Source organism: Coenobita brevimanus, chromosome 18 (genome assembly GCF_032717465.1).
Source record: "Coenobita brevimanus isolate Jiangsu-jjx chromosome 18, ASM3271746v2, whole genome shotgun sequence".
Taxonomy (NCBI): Eukaryota; Metazoa; Arthropoda; class Malacostraca; order Decapoda; family Coenobitidae; genus Coenobita; species Coenobita brevimanus.
This window is the reverse complement of record NC_136971.1, coordinates 30,018,940-30,036,799: the sequence shown is the minus strand read 5'-3', so window position 1 is coordinate 30,036,799 and position 17,860 is coordinate 30,018,940. Positions and strand designations below refer to the sequence as shown.

Sequence of the window (17,860 nt, the reverse complement as noted above, 5' to 3'; positions counted from 1 at the left end):
AGCTCTACCCTGCTGGTGTCTTGCATGTCCTGCTGTGTCCTGGCCTCCCTGTGTATGACCTGCCTTGCCCTGCTGTTTTGGATCCTGAGTCATCTGCTGCCTGTTGTTGCACTTCCTGTCGCCTCCTGCCCATCGCCGTATGGAGCTTGTGTGTGTGTGTGTGTGTGTGTGTGTGTGTGTGTGTGTGTGTGTGTGTGTGTGTGTGTGTGTGTGTGTGTGTGTGTGTGTGTGTGTGTGTGTGTGTGTGTGTGTGTGTGTGTGTGTGTGTGTGTGTGTGTGTGTGTGTGTGTGTGTGTGTGTGTGTGTGTGTGTGTGTGTGTGTGTGTGTGTGTGTGTGTGTGTGTGTGTGTGTGTGTGTGTGTGTGTGTGTGTGTGTGTGTGTGTGTGTGTGTGTGTGTGTGTGTGTGTGTGTGTGTGTGTGTGTGTGTGTGTGTGTGTGTGTGTGTGTGTGTGTGTGTGTGTGTGTGTGTGTGTGTGTGTGTGTGTGTGTGTGTGTGTGTGTGTGTGTGTGTGTGTGTGTGTGTGTGTGTGTGTGTGTGTGTGTGTGTGTGTGTGTGTGTGTGTGTGTGTGTGTGTGTGTGTGTGTGTGTGTGTGTGTGTGTGTGTGTGTGTGTGTGTGTGTGTGTGTGTGTGTGTGTGTGTGTGTGTGTGTGTGTGTGTGTGTGTGTGTGTGTGTGTGTGTGTGTGTGTGTGTGTGTGTGTGTGTGTGTGTGTGTGTGTGTGTGTGTGTGTGTGTGTGTGTGTGTGTGTGTGTGTGTGTGTGTGTGTGTGTGTGTGTGTGTGTGTGTGTGTGTGTGTGTGTGTGTGTGTGTGTGTGTGTGTGTGTGTGTGTGTGTGTGTGTGTGTCTTCCGCCTTCCTAGTGAGGTGAATTATCTCTCTGACTTTGCTCTGCTCTGCACTGTGGGAGCCTAACGACGTCCTCCACCCCTCTCCCACACCCCACCCCAAGCAGTTGCTGCGGGCCATATTTAAAATGTATTTTGCACTTAAGCCGCTCGCTAAAGAAAACTTGGCCATGCCCGAACCATCACGTCATAGCAGTGTCACGACCAGTGGGTGTGTCACTTTTCACATTGTTCCATGTCACGACCTATATCATCTAGTTGTCTCCAAGCAGCTCGTCCGTTTTACTCGGAGGGAGGAGCTTCAACCCTCACGTCAGTTTTATCCATGCCAGTGTAAGGATCGTCCAGTTTTACAGTGTTACTGGATAGACTCGAGATTCATTACTGTTGCTCTGCCACTTTCTCTCGAGACTGTCACTTTCTCTAAAGCAGGGATGGATCGGGGGGGGGGGGATGCCACCGGCCATGCATCACTGAATAAAGAGGCAATTTCAGCATTGAAACATCAGTATGTCGCGTCAAGTCTTTGGTTGAATCAGCGAATCAGACCCCCCAACCAAAAATTCCTGGATCCACCTCTGCTCTAAAGACTGATTAATATGATTATTATTCAGTTCTGATTTTATACGGTGCTCTAGTTCTTTACGTTATAGATTTACGGTAATAGATATTTATTAATCCTTTTCTCTCCTCGTTCAATTTATTCGTTTTTCATAAAATCGCAAATTTTCTTTCATACAAGGTTCATTATGTGTAAATCTTTCTCTTAAATCTGGGAGTATATATATATATATATATATATATATATATATATATATATATATATATATATATATATATATATATATATTGTTACATAGCCTATGATTTCATCATCCTTTGTGTAATTTTAACGCACAGTTGCTGCATGTTTGATCACGAGCGTGTTCTGCCTCAGTCCCCCCCTTCTACCGTTATAGTAGAGTAAGTCGTTCTCTCTGTTATTCAGAGCGGGATTTTCAGCTTTTTGTCCCCATGGCTTCATTTGCGCGTCCTTCTTACAAGTTATATCAAGCTCTCCTGGCCCCTATATAATGAGCCCAGTCTCTGCATCATTGCCACTTAGATCTGCTCCTCATTTTGTTCACATCTCTGTCCTCCCCTGTACAGATATTATTATTGTGAGTGCTCAAGAAATCTCCAAACATCTAGCAGCTGTGTGTAATTTGAGTATAACTGTTGTTGCATTTTTTCTTGTACTGTGTAGCATAGGGTTGATTCTTAGGCCTAGTGAGGTCTTTGTGATTGATGTGGGGTTTTATATCAGTCATTTTAAATAATATTTTGTATCTGTAATTATTTATCTTGCATTAACTGAGCATTACCTTGTGTATTTTTATTTTATCAGGGCTGACTTAGATAAATTTACTCTTGCTAATTTCGTGTTAATAGAGGCTATTGCAGTTAACCATATATTTAACCTGTTTTTTGCCATTACATTATCCTCATGAGTCCTGAATGTTTTGTTGTTAGTTTGAGCATTAAACTTTAACTTGTAATTTTACCTAACTCTTTTGTTTTGAACCTGGAATTTTACGGGACAGTAGTGATTTTTTTTAGTATTCTCACTTAAAGTGTACATTATCTTTCTCTGTTCCGTAACATAAATTTGGCGACCTCTTATCAGGATATTCAGGATATTATCATAAGGATATTGCTTGATATTTTGTGACTGTTACTTATTCATGATGTCTACTATTACTACACTTGATGAAGCCAAAGATTTTTTGTCAAATGTGCAAACAGTGTGTGATATAGAAAACAGAACAAAGAATGAACTTAAGCTTGTTGCTCAACAATTGGGAATTGCTGTTCGCACTCATCATTCTAAAGATCAGATTGTTGACATGATTAATGAAAGCTTGTTTAATGTAACTCCTCCAAATGAGCAAACGCAGATTGAATTAGCTAAGTTACAGCTAGCCCTGCAGGAGGCTCGTGTGAAAGAAGCTGAATTTCAAGCACGTGCTAAGGAGGCTGAGTCTCAGGCTAAGGAGGCTTGTGTTAAGGAGGCTGAATTTCAGGCAAATGCTCGTATTCAAGAGGCACAGGTACAGGCTCAGGCACAAATTGAACTTGCCAGGATTCAGGCAGACCATGAGTATCGCATGAAACAAGGTGGAACTGGATCATCTTGCTCTGATGATTTTGATGTGGCTAAAAATGTTAAACTTGTCCCTCCTTTTAATGAATCTGATTTCACAAAGTATTTTCAGTTGTTTGAGAGGGTAGCTACAGGTTTTAATTGGCCTAAGGAGTATTGGCCAGTACTCCTTCAAACTGTTCTCACCGGTAAAGCTCAAGTAACTTATGCATCTTTGCCTCAGGATCAGTCTGATAATTATGATGTAGTTAAGAGCTTGATTCTTAAGGCCTATGAGCTTGTTCCTGAAGCTTATAGAGTAAAATTTAGGACAACTTACAAGCAAGATAAGCAATCCCATGTTGAGTATGCAAAAATCAAAGAAGATCTGTTAGAGCAGTGGTTAAATTCTAAGAATGTGGAATCTGATTTTGGTAAATTTAAGCAGATGATTTTGCTGGAGGATTTCAAAGGGTGCATTTATAAAGATGTAAGCCTATATCTTGATGAGAAAAGGATAGATAATTTGTCTGATGCTGCAGTTTTAGCTGATGAATATGTTCTCACTCACAAGAGATATTCTAAAGAAAAAGGGAAAGCTGAGAGTAAGTACGTTGCCTCTACTCAGAGTACAGGTAACAGGAAAGAGAATAAAGATGATGTTTCTCAGGAAGTAAATACCAGCTTCACCTCTAGATTTCAGAAAAGTGAATGTACTTATTGTAGTAAGCTTGGTCATACTACGGAGAGATGTTTCAGGAGACAGCGTGATGTGAACAAAAAGGAGTCTTTAAATATTCAGTCAATTGGTCTAGTGTCCACTCTTGGGAGTTCCCAGAATTCTTTAACTGAGTTAACTGAACCTGCTTTCAGGGGTAACTTAAATTCTCATGATGGAGCTCCTCTTTTGAGCAGTAACGTGGGTGACACTCTCAAGAGTTCATGTGCTAATTTCCTGTCTGATGGTTTTGTCAGTCCTCTGGACAGTAATGACACGAAGTCAGTTCAAATATATCGTGATACAGGTGCTTGCCAATCCCTTGTGCTGACCAGTGTTCTAGGCTCTAATGTTAATTCCTCTGATGAAACTGTAATCTTACAAGGTGTAGGGAATAATTACTTCTCTGTCCCTCTGTGCAGAGTGAATTTAGAGTCTGGTTTTGTTAATGGTTCCGTTATGGTCGGGTTGGTTGAGACACTCCCAATGTCAGGTGTAACTTTCTTACTTGGAAATGATATTGGTGGAAGTCAAGTGTGTCCAGCTCCTCAGTTGTCTAGTGAGCCAGTGGCTGCGACCCAGGATTGTGATGTCCCTGATGTGTTCCCTGCATGTGCTGTCACTAGGGCTAAGTCTAAAGTTACTAGTGATTTAGAGGATAATGATGATGATGATGTTATCCTAGCTGACACTTTTCTTGCTAATTTGGACCACTCACCAGATGAGGCAGTACCCCGTAGTGTTGATAATTTGTCTCGTCAAGAGTTGGTTGAGTTGCAGGTTGCTGACCCTGAGTTGAAAGGTCTAGCTAACTCTGCTTACAGTGAAGAAGAGTCAGCCGGTGCTTCTACTTGTTATTATGTAAAGTCAGGAGTACTTATGAGGAAGTGGAGACCCCCAACAGCATCAGCCGACTGTGAATGGGAGGTTGTACATCAAGTTGTCATCCCTCGTGTTTGTAGGCAGGATATCATTAGAGTGGCTCATGATTCTAATTTGGCAGGACACCTTGGAGTGAGGAAGACTGTGGCACGCATTTTGAAACACTTCTACTGGCCAGGTATCTTCAGGGATGTTTCCTGGTATTGTAAGTCTTGTCACACCTGTCAAGTTGTGGGGAAGTGTAATCAGACCGAAAAGGTTGCACCTCTAGTTCCCATTCCTCCTTTTGAGGCGCCTTTCACCCGTGTGTTGGTGGATATTGTGGGCCCTCTTCCTAAGACTTCTTCAGGATTTTCTTATGTGTTGACCATGATTGATATGGCTACTCGTTATCCTGAAGCCATTCCACTTAGAAACATCTCAGCAAAGAACGTGGTTAAGGAAATGCTAGGGTTCTTCACAAAGTTTGGTCTGCCCAAGGAGGTACAGTCAGACCGGGGAAGTAATTTCATGTCAAACGTTTTCAAGCAGTCTCTGAAAGAGTTGGGCATCACCCAGATCACGTCTTCAGCTTACCATCCCCAGACCCAAGGAGCGTTGGAGAGATATCATCAAACACTCAAATCGATGCTCAAGAAATACTGTTTGGAACATCAGAAAGACTGGGATAAAGGTCTTCCATTCGTTGTGTTTGCTGCAAGAGAATCTCCAAATGAATCACTGGGCTTCTCACCTTTTGAACTACTGTTTGGCCATGAAGTAAGAGGACCCCTTAAGTTACTCAAGGAATGCTGGCTGTCGGAGGAAGATGACGTCAACCTGCTGGAGTATGTGATGAATTTCAAAGAACGGCTGTCCACTGCTTTACAGCTGGCGAGAGAGAATTTAGGAGCTGCTCAGGAGAAGATGAAGACTTGGTATGATAAGAAGTCCAGGTTACGCCACTTTCAACCAGGAGATCAGGTTTTGATTCTGCTACCAGTTCATGGGCAACCTCTTCAAGCCAAGTTTAGTGGCCCTTATTTCGTGGAGAAGAAACTCAGTGATGTCAACTATGTCATCGCCACACCAGATCGTAGAAAGAGCAAGCAACTATGTCACATCAACATGCTAAAGTTATATCACAGGCGGGACGAAAATAATCCAGTCTGCACTGTAGCTGTTCCACCCGAGTCTGCAAGTGAAACTCTCCCATGTAGTATGAGCCTGAGTGATAGTTTGGGGAAGAATCCTGATATCATGAATGATCTCCAGACTAAGCTTTCTCATCTACCTCCCAAGGAAAGGCAGGAGTTTTCAGCATTACTGCAGGAGTACCCGCAAGTGTTCCGTGCCACTCCAGGAAGAACCACTGTGTTGATGCATGATGTCGATGTTGGAGACCCAAAGCCAATTAAATTGCCTCCTTACCGTGTGAACCCAGTGAAAGTTCCTCTCATCCAGAAGGAGCTTGGCTACTTGTTGGACCACAAGATGATTGAGCCCTGTCAGAGCGAGTGGAGTTCTCCTGTCACTCTGGTCCCTAAGCCAGGTGGGTCACAGCGGCTTTGCATTGACTACAGACGTGTTAATCAGATAACCAAAACAGACACTTACCCTCTCCCTCGTGTGGAAGATTGCATAGACAAGATCGGAAAGGCTAGGTACATAAGTAAGTTTGATTTGTTAAAGGGATACTGGCAAGTACCTATGACTGAACGTGCTAGGGAGATCTCATGTTTTGTAACACTAGGAAAGACTTTTGCATGTTCAGTAATGCCATATGGTATGAAGAATGCACCAGCCACATTTCAGAAGCTCATGAATGTTGTAACAGAGGGTTTGGCAGGGTGTGTTGTTTATATTGATGATGTATTAATCTTCAGTGACAACTGGAAAGATCACCTATGCCATGTCAGTAAATTTCTTGAGCGTTTAGTTCAGGCTAATCTTGTAGCTAATTTATCAAAGTGTGAGTTTGGTCAAGCTAAAGTTCAGTACCTTGGGTATGTAATTGGTGATGGACATGTTGCACCACCAGGAGCTAAGGTTCAGGTTATAAGTGATCTTCCCAGACCTAAAAGTAGGAAAGAGCTACAAAGGTTTTTGGGAATGGTAGGTTATTACAGGAGATTTGTTCTTAACTTTTCAATTCTTGTATCACCACTTACAGACCTACTGAAAAAGGGAGTTAAATTTGTCTGGACCGATAACTGTGAATCCTCTTTCAACAAACTTTAAGCAATTCTATTAAGTCAGCCAGTGCTCGCTACTCCAAATGTTGCTAAGCCTTTTAAGATGGCTGTTGATGCAAGTGATACAGGAGCTGGGGCTGTTTTGCTGCAAGAGGATGATCAGGGTATTGAACATCCTGTATCTTATTACAGTAAGAAGTTCACTCCACCTCAAAAGAACTACTCCACTATTGAGAAAGAGCTTTTGGCCTTGATTTTGGGTTTACAGCAGTTTTCATTTTATTTGTGTTCTGGTTTTGACCCCATAGTCATTTATACCGATCATAACCTACTGAAATTCCTTAGTAAGTTTAAAGATAAAAATCAGAGATTGACAAGATGGAGTCTACTTCTTCAGGAGTATTCATTAGACATACAACATGTCAAGGGGAAAGAAAATGTTATTGCAGATTGCTTATCTAGACTTTAGACAGATTGTTTTAGAGTAATAAGAAATTTCCTTTGTAAATTTCTTTTTCTTTGTCGGGAGGTGTTACATAGCCTATGATTTCATCATCCTTTGTGTAATTTTAACGCACAGTTGCTGCATGTTTGATCACGAGCGTGTTCTGCCTCAGTCCCCCCCTTCTACCGTTATAGTAGAGTAAGTCGTTCTCTCTGTTATTCAGAGCGGGATTTTCAGCTTTTTGTCCCCATGGCTTCATTTGCGCGTCCTTCTTACAAGTTATATCAAGCTCTCCTGGCCCCTACATAATGAGCCCAGTCTCTGCATCATTGCCACTTAGATCTGCTCCTCATTTTGTTCACATCTCTGTCCTCCCCTGTACAGATATTATTATTGTGAGTGCTCAAGAAATCTCCAAACATCTAGCAGCTGTGTGTAATTTGAGTATAACTGTTGTTGCATTTTTTCTTGTACTGTGTAGCATAGGGTTGATTCTTAGGCCTAGTGAGGTCTTTGTGATTGATGTGGGGTTTTATATCAGTCATTTTAAATAATATTTTGTATCTGTAATTATTTATCTTGCATTAACTGAGCATTACCTTGTGTATTTTTATTTTATCAGGGCTGACTTAGATAAATTTACTCTTGCTAATTTCGTGTTAATAGAGGCTATTGCAGTTAACCATATATTTAACCTGTTTTTTGCCATTACATTATCCTCATGAGTCCTGAATGTTTTGTTGTTAGTTTGAGCATTAAACTTTAACTTGTAATTTTACCTAACTCTTTTGTTTTGAACCTGGAACTTTACGGGACAGTAGTGATTTTTTTTAGTATTCTCACTTAAAGTGTACATTATCTTTCTCTGTTCCGTAACAATATATATATATATATATATATATATATATATATATATATATATATATATATATATATATATATATATATGTATATATATATATATCCTTCGTCCAATCCTATGTTGCCCCATGAGGAGCGTAGGAACCCGGGTCTAGGCAGTTGGTCCTGACATTTAAAATGAGTGACCAACCTCATTCATCCCTGAGTGGCATTACGTGAGCAGTAAACCCGAACCACCCCTTGGATATAAACCTTCACCGGCTCAATCCGATTGGAGCACAATAATTACCCTCTAAACCACCAGGCGCCAGAATTTGGTTATATGGTTACCACCCAGCGTAGTATATGGTTTCCTGGTGTACAGGAAATCATTTGGCTTGTCATTCAGTGTAGAGTCACCCACAGGCAGAAGGAAGAGGAAAGAATGAAAGAATGGAAGACAGAAAAGGGAGTGTAAAGTTACCCGTAGGCAGAAGGATGAGGAAAGAATGAAGGAAAGAAAGACAGAAGAAGATGGAAGGAAAGAAGGATGGAGGAGAGGACAGGGCAGACACCCGAGAGCAGCACTACATTGAGTGAGTGGAGGATGAGCGCTCACACATACCACAAAATATATATATATATATATATATATATATATATATATATATCTATCTATCTATCTATCTATCTATCTATATAACTATCTATCTATCTATCTATCTATATATATATATATATATATATATTTATATATATATCTATATATATATAACTATCTCTCTACCTATCTATCTATCTATCTATCTATCTATCTATCTATCTATCTATCTATCTATATATATATATATATATATATATATATATATATATATATATTCTGCTCATGCTTAGGCTCGCCACTTATATATGAATAATTTTGGAAAAGTGAAAATCCCAGTAAAAGATGCAACCCTGTATGAAGTGTTGGTTGCGGCCAATTCTACCATTTCTGAAATAGGGTAGCTTCTACAACGTGCCCCGTGGATATTTCAAGACTGCGCTGGGGATGATGTTAATAAATTAAATTACTCTTTCTTCTAGTAGGTTACCTCAGATTCATTAATTGGCTTGACAAGCACCAACTATGGACTGCCTTGCAGACTGGATTCGGGCCAGATGATAGATTGTTTATGCTGTCGTAGAAAATGCATGAGAAGATGGGCATGGTAGTCACTCATCAGGAAACGACCGACAATGGGGAAACAGTACGAGCAGAACAATGTTTTTTCAACTAGGCAGATCCTCCTCGTTCGCACTCGTCTATCAAAGGCGCTTCTTGGCCTTGGGTGCTCTTGCTCTTTCTTACTCACGACACAGATCGTCTTCACCTACTAGGAGTCACTGCCCTTCCGATGAGCGTGACTGTTCAACCGCACGTCGGGGCGAGAATTCCTCTATTGTATACTGCATTGTGGTGTCTCTGGTCATCTTGAGTCAAATTATTATCGCAAGCGAGACATTCCCATGAGGACAGGTAGCGACGTTCACCTTCGCGGCACTTTCATGCATATTGTAAACACCGCAAAGAATCCACAGGCCATACTAATAAGAAGTGTCGTTTTCTTACATGACAACTTTCGGGGGAAAGGGAGTGCGACACTTGGACCCCTCCTCCACAGCAGTTACCAATCACCATGCATTGCCCCTGTCTCATGTTCGTGCAATGGTTCTTAAGGGGTATTTGTCTGTGGAAAAAGTGGTCAATTGAATGTCTCCCTCTTTATAGAGTCAGATTCTGTCATCAACATGGTGACAGAAGAAGGCTTAGCAAGAACTAAATGTCACAGCTTTAAATATGTTAGGTTCCTTGAGCCCCTCGATCTTCATCTCTGTAGTGTAGATGGGTCAGATTTAGACTTGAAAGGCAAAATTCAGCTTCAAATTTCTCTACATGATTCAGTAGACCCATTCATTGCTGTGTTCTATGTTACTCCTCAGATCAGCAGTCCTGCTGACGTCTTACGAGGCATTAAAACCAAACCATGGTGGACGAAGATAGTGACGTGTTACTGGCATGTGAGAGCATTGGTATTCAAGATTATCTTGTGCCAGGTATCTCAAACCCAATTCCTCATTCATGAGTTGATGCAGTTTCTGTCCCTTCTCTCGATTCACCATCCTCTGACATACCTGATTCCGTTACTGATCCCCTGTACTCCTCAGACTTTCGCCCTGGTTATCAAGTTGGTCATCTCAGTGAGCAATCCTGTAGCACTGAGGCATCTTTGGACTCGTCATTGCCTACATCATTCTCGTTAGAAAAACTCATGCAGTCCTCAACAACCAACCAAGCGGTGGTAAAACAGCCCACAGCTTTACCCCATTATGTATACAATAGTAAGGTTGCTCTGAGGATTGCTTAGTCAAGTGGCATTGTTACTGCAATTTCTCATCCTGAGACCTGTTGTGTTAAGGGCTTAAGTTACGAGTCTGCGATGGGCTCGGCGTCACACAAGGGCTTATGTTATTTGTATTTAGCCAATACTACTAATGCACCACTTAAGCCGTGTACTGAGACACGGATTGGCGATTTCGTGGTCGTACGTGTATGCCAAGATTTCCCACTCTCTGTCACAGATGTGTGCTCAGTTGCCCACTCTACTAAGAATACTACCCCAACTGATTTTGAGTCTCTTGTGAAACGGGGCATTTATCCTGAGTAGAAGTCAGTAACTTGATCTTCTGCATGACCTCCATGGGACTGTAGCTCTGCCCGATGAGAATATGGGCAAAATTAGCTTAGCAAAGCACCCCTTTACCTTGCAGCCTGGTGCCTAACCCATTTACATCCCTGCATACTGCTTGCCTCATAGTCAGCGTAGGGAAGTTGATCATCTTATTAAGGTGTGCTGGCCTCCAACGTGACTGAACATTCTGACAGTCCGTGGAACAGTCCGTTATTCCTTGTCTCAATGAAGGGTGGTGAGTTACGCCCTGTCATAAACTATCAACTCGTAAATGCCTTAACTGTTCTGGATAGATTCCCATTTCCCGTGCTTACTGATATGTTAGAATCACTCGGTGAAAATAATTGTGTCTTCACCTCCCTTGATCTGTTGAGTAGCTACGGGCAATTGGAACTGGAGGAATCATCTCGTCTAATTACTGCCTTCAGTACCCCGTCCGTCCAGTCATCATCAGTTCCATAGACTTCCATTTGGTTTGAGATATGTCCCGTCGGCGTTCATGCAGTTGATTTAGACAGTCTGCACTGGCATGATTGGCCACTCAGTCTTTGCTTACCTTGATGATGTCATTATTGCTAGTTGTTCTGTCCCAGAACACTTGGAGAAATTAGCAAAAGTATTCACTAGGCACCAGCAGGTTGGACTTAAGATCAAACTGTCAAAGTGTCATTTCCTACATAAGAAACTATAGTTCCTTGGACATGTCGTCGATGCTCGTGGCATTCACACGTCGGATGAAAAGATAACTGCCGTAACCAACTTTCCTACCCCTTCCAACACTGATGCAGTGCATAGCTTCCTCGGTCTTAGTGGTTATTACCATTGCTTCATCAAGAGGTACCCCTAAATAGTGATGCCTTTGACTACACTGTTGAAGAACTATGAGCCTTTCATATGGTCAGACGAACAAGCTACTGCAATTAGCGCCCTGAAAATTGCTCCTGCACAAGCTACTGTCTTGGCATTCCCAGATCATTCTAAACTGTTTTTACTATGCACAGATGCTTCTGGAGTGGGCCGTGGCGCAGTTTTCATGCAAGCTGATCCACGTTCTAAATTCCACGGAAAAAAATTACAGTGTAACTCACTGGGAAGCACTCACCATGGTCTGGTCTCTAAAACATTTCCGCGACATCATCTACAGTTATCCTATTCATATCCAGACAGACCACCTTCCTCTCTTTTGAGGCCTAAATCTTACTAGTCGTCTTGTGTGTTGAGCTATTATTGTTAATGAGTACAACCATACGTTTGAATATGTCTATGGAAGGTCAAATGTTTTAGACAATGCTCTATCTCGTCATGTAGCTGCAGTTTCAATAGGTTGTGATTTTATTTCTGCTTTTGATTATGAAGTTCTCCGCAGCTTCCAGCATGTTGACCCCTTTATGGTCTCAGGTCATATACTTTCTTGAGTATGGCGATGAGTCTTCCTTGCTGAAGTTACCTGTCCCCGTGAATTATTTCTACCTCTTGAATGACTTACTGTACAAAAGGACGTCACTAACAGGTAACAATGTGCTTCATCATGAAGTCAGACAACTAGTTATTCCAATGGATTTAGTTCCTGCTGCCTTTCATTCAGTACATTACAACCCTCATATGTCGCACTTGGATAAGGATAGATGCTTATGACAGGAGCAACTTTCGTATTACTGCCCTACTATGCACGGGATATAGAAGCTCTTTGTGAAGCACGTCTCTCTTGTACTCGTAATAAAGGATCTACTGGCCAGCCTGCACTCATATTGCAATACCATGTACCATCTAGGCCTTGGCAAATTGTCTTTCTTGATCTGAAATTGCCTTGTATGGAATCTGGCATCGTCAGCTTATTAGTGATGGTTGATCATTTCCCCCGGTTTGTAATATTGGTTCCATTGCGTGACAAATCGGCTAGTACTGTTGCCCATGTATTTATTCACTCTGTCATTTGTCCCTTCACAAATCCAATGAATGGATGAGAAATAGGGGTGTGGAAGAAGTTGAGAGGCAGAAGAGAGAGTTATATGTAGAAAGGAAGAGAGGGGTGAAAAGATTAGTAAAAGAGAGAGTAAGAAGAGAGTGGATGAGGAATTTGGAAGGAATTTGAGTGTAAAGTAGAGGGACTGTAAGAAAATGTTCAGGAAAGAGGTGAAGAGAGCAAGACAGGGTGGCAGTGAAGTTAGCTGGGGAGTGAAAGATAAAAATGGTAGATTACTAGTGGAGAAGGGAGAAAAAACAAGCAGATGGAGAGAACACTTTACGGAATTGTTGAACATAGAGAATGGAAGTAATGCGAGTATAAGTGGCTGGGGAATGGCTGGGAGAAGGAGGGAGATGAGAAGACAGGAAGAAATCAGTAGGATAGAAATTGTGGAAGCAATGAAGAAAGTCAAACTGGGGAAAGCCCCAGGAATTGATGGAGTGTGTGGTGAAATCCTGAAGCATGGGGGAGAGATAGTAGTTGAGTGGATGTGGAAGATGTGCAGATGGGCCTGGGAGGAAGGTAGAGTCCCGGAGGATCGGAAGTCAGGTATAATTATTCCCTTGTACAAAGGAAAAGGGGAAAAGGAAGTGTGTGGTAATCATAGGGGCATTTGTCTTCTTAGTGTAATAGAAAAAGTGTATGGTAGGATACTTATTGATTGAGTTAGGGAAATAACAGAGGAAATAGTTGGAGAAGAACAGGGTGGCTTTAGGAAGGGAAGAGGTTGTGTAGATCAGATATTCATTCTTAGATCTTTAGTGGAAAAGTTTCTAGAGAAGGGAAAGAAGTTGTATGCGTCCTTCATGGATTTGGAAAACTCATATGACAGAGTGGATAGACAAGGATTGTGGAAAGTATTAAGAATATATGGAGTAGATGGAAAGTTGTTGAATGCTGTGAAGAGTATGTATGATGGTGCTAAGGCTGCGGTGCGTGTGGATGGTGAACTGAGTGAATTTTTCTCTTTGAAGGTTCGTTTGAAACAGGGATGTGTCATGTCTCCATGGTTGTTCAATCTGTACATGGATGGGGTAAGAAAAGAGGTACAAGGTAGGGTAGTGGATGTTGGAGTGGCCCCTGGTGACAGAGGGTAGTGTTTGAAAACTCCCTGTACTGTTGTTTGCAGATGATACTGTGTTGTTAAGTGAAGACGAAGGGGGGCTGCAAGGCTTGGTGGATGAGTTTGGGAGAGTGTGTAAGAAACGGAATCTAAAGGTGAATGTAGGGAAGAGTAAAGTGATGGTCTTTGAGAGAGGTGAAGTCAGTGAATGTACATTGAGGTTGGATGGTGAGGAAATGGAAAATGTGAGTACGTTTAAGTACTTGGGTAGTCTGATGAGTAAGGATGGAAGTTTAGAGGGTGAAGTGCTTGAAAGGGTACAACAAGGAAGAAAGGTTGCTGATTCCTTGAAAGCAGTGATAAGAAACAGGGAAGTGAGCATGGAAGTGATAAAGTTACCACATGACAGTATTGTGATACCAACTCTAACGTATGGAAGTGAAGCTTGGACGTTGTTGGAAGGACACAAGTCAAGAGTGAGGGCAGTGGAAATGAATTATTTAAGAGGAGCATGTGGAGTCACATGGAGAGACAGGCTGACAAATGAGGATATAAAGGAGTGTTGTGGTGTGGATGTGGATGTGATAGGAAGCGTTAGGAGGAACACATTGAGGCGGTTTGGCCATGTGGAGAGGATGGAGTGTGAGAGACTGACGAGGAGAAAGTATATGAGTGAGGTGGAGGGGGGGAGAGGAAGGGGGAGGCCGAGGATGAGATGGAGGGATGGAGTGGAGAGGTATATGAGAGAGGGTGTGTGTGAGTTGGAAGCGGGGCAGTGAAATGGCGGGGGACAGGGCGACGTGGAGGCGATTTGTTTGTGGCCACCCCGTCCGGGATTAAGGCGTCTGGTAATAGATAAATAGAATAGACAGATTCTTACAGATAACGGGTCAGAGTTCAACATTTCTGTACTGCAAGAAATTTGCCGTCACTGTGGAATTAGTAAATGTAATGCTGTTGCCCATCATCCAGCCTCTAATGGCCTCGTGGAAAGGCAGAATCGTAAAGTCCTAGAATGCCTGTGTCACATGGTGGGAGATCAGAGCTCCACGTGGGATGATTGGATTCCGCAGGTAGCTAGATCGATTAATTAATAGTTCACTGAATAAGTCAGTCGGTGAAACTCCGTTTCTTGCCATCTATGGCTTTGACAAGAGGTTACCCTATTCTTTACTACGGTCTAAGCCTGATCTTGTCTACAATCATGATGGTTTTGTCAGTTTTCACCTTTCAGATTTTCAGATAATTCATAAATATATTCAAAAGTAGAAAGGCGGCCTGCAGTCCTTATGGACCCAGGTTCGAATCCCAGCTAGGGCAGGGAACAGTTAAAAGATTTGAATTCCATAAAAAGCAGACTTTTCTGACCTACCAGATGACCCGCCGACAAGTCATAAAAGTACACCTGCAAATACCAGTACACCAGTCCTGTATGAGACAGCCCTAGCATGTATTCAATATGGATGGTGGGTGTTTGCAACGAAGTGGTGACATGTGAGGATGCAGGAGGACTACTGGGCCCCAAGGAGAATCACTGGGATTTGGGGATAGGCCTTGAAGCCTTTGCCCAGAGTCGGATACGTACAAAAAAAAAAAAAAAAAAAAAAAAAAAAAAAAAAAAAAAATGGCCCTCTCAAATGCAGAAATGGTGTGTAAGCAACACGCAGCTGCCTCTGATGTTACCAACCAAGTGGGCGACTTAGTTTTTGCCTCGGACCACAAGCGTGCATCTAAGTTTAACGGTAAATTCCTGGGTCCGTTCTGCGTCATCTCGCGTAGGAGCAACAACTTTGAGATAAAGGATCTATCTACAGTACTAGTGACACCAAATGGGTGCATCTAAAGTGTTCTCCAAGGGGCCTGGTGTTGGAGGAGTCACTAGGAGATGCTCCATCTTCTTCTCCCATTCCTTCTTCTGACACTCCTTCAGACTCTCCTTAATCTGAGGCACTTCAACCCTCCTCTCCTGTTAATGACTATCGCACTGATTATGCCCTGCACACAAATATCCAGTGTCTTGTATGAAAACCATCACCACAGGCATATCCTCTTCATAATTATCTCCTTTGATTTAGATTCATCTTACAAGGAAGATGCTGTGGAGAGAATAGACGATCTAGATTAAACCAGCTGTCCATGGTTTATCTCTGGATGATGGGTAATATTATTCCATATATTACTACACCTCTGTTACTAGGTAGTTTTACTACATGTATGACTGAAATAAGTATGCAGTTGTACAAGTACTGACTGTCTTACTGAAATAAAATCAGTGTTATCATAAAAATATTGTATATCGGTTTCCAACAATTTATGTTGCAAGTAGAAAAACTATCAATTGTCATGTTACCATAGACCTTATCCCAGTGTTAAATCTTAATTTAACAGTGGGCTTGCTCTAACTTTAATCTTAATTTTATTTCTTTTCTTTTTTTCTCTCAAGGTTGCACTATCCTATACTAAAAGCTACTCTTTTTCCACGACTATCATACGACTATCATATTCCTGTTCGTTCTGCCGTCATTTTCATCCCTCCCAACTAATTAAATTCCCTCTAGCTGGCAATGATACTCAAAACTGCATTCCTGTACTCTAAATTCTTTCAGCCGTCTCACGACCATATGTCACGTTTGATCTCTTACAACCGTGTTCGTCCAGTGATCTAACCTCCGTCCTTGTCCTGTGTTTTCTCTTAATATTAACCCCCCCCCCCCCGTCACAGCTGTTCCTTGTAAGAATACTGTAGTCCATATATCTCACTTCCCATCACCTATTGAACTCTCATTACATATGTATATCCTCCTGCTGCATTCACTCTGCTAGGATTTTTGCCTCGCCTAGACGGAGTCCGACGAGGTATTGTTTTTGGTCGAGTTTGTTTGTTAATATTACGGAAAAACTGCTGATTGAAATTACATGAAACTTTCAGGATATGTGGGCATTGGTCCCCAAAGAAATTAATGAAATTTTGGAGGTAATCGAGTAAACGTGAAAGGTCAAAAGCAAGGTCATGGATTTTCAGAGGGTTATATCTTGAAAACGGTTGAAAATAGATATATCTTCTACTATGAGCATACAGGGACTCGTAATATGGATTTTCAATTGTCACCAAGACCTTTGACTTTGAATGACCTTGAAAGGTCAAACTCAAGGTCACGGATATTCAGGGGGCTATAACTCAAAATTGGTTGAAGATAGATATTTACTGTTATCAACATATAGGAATTCCAGTATGGATTTTTAATTGGTTTCTTGACCTTTGACCATAAGTGACCTTGAAAAGTGAAACTTAAGGTCACTGATATTCAGGGGGCTATAACTCGAAACTCGTTCAAGACAGAGATATTTACTGTTACCAAGATATTGGAAGTCTCATATGGATTTTCATTTGGCAGCATGACCTTTGACCTTGGGTGACATTGAAAGGTCAAACGCAAGATCACGGATTTTCAGACGGCATAACTTGAAAACATTAGCGCCATTACCTTAGACTTTAATTGTGCAATGACACTATGTGGCAGAAACGAGCCAGTATTTAACTGCAAAAAAACTGGGTGAGGTTTGCTGTACCTGGCACCACTTGTTATTCATAGTGATATTTTTTATGCACTGCTGTGTTAAACATATGGAAAAATGACCCCATGAAATTAAGTTACATGAAACAACAAAAATAGTGAAACTTAATATTTACAGTATATGTGAAACAGTGAAACTTGTTCAATGTGATAGTGAGAAGAGCTTGCAACCTGATACTAGAGGGGAGAAAACTGGGTCAGATTATGATAAAAGGAACGAACCACATGCCACTCCAACCTTATACAGTGTTGGTTTGTGTGAAGACGTGTGGACACCCAACTACAGTAATTATATGAACATTAATTAATTACAAAACCATATTTTCTCGCGATACTACTGTAATTCCTGTATGATTAGTTGTTATATATCATAGTATGAAGTTAGGTGGACATTTTCCTTGTTAACCAGTATACTTTAATCGTTATATCATGGCTTGTACAACACCCGTGTTTTCTTGTCAGCGTTATCCATGTGATGTTACTACTTAAAGACGAACTTG

At 41.6% G+C, this 17,860-nt stretch overlaps 1 protein-coding gene across 1 annotated transcript in view; it reads left to right on the top strand.

The window, feature by feature from the left end:
• The first annotated feature begins 16,406 nt into the window (after positions 1–16,406).
• The window catches only part of LOC145391443 (uncharacterized), a 238,177-nt gene continuing 236,723 nt past the window's right edge, over positions 16,407–17,860 (top strand). The window contains exons 1-2 of the mRNA XM_080266056.1: positions 16,407–16,413; positions 17,307–17,399. Of these exons, the coding sequence (XP_080122182.1) occupies positions 16,407–16,413; positions 17,307–17,399 (100 nt within the window). The remainder of the gene's footprint in view (positions 16,414–17,306; positions 17,400–17,860) is intronic.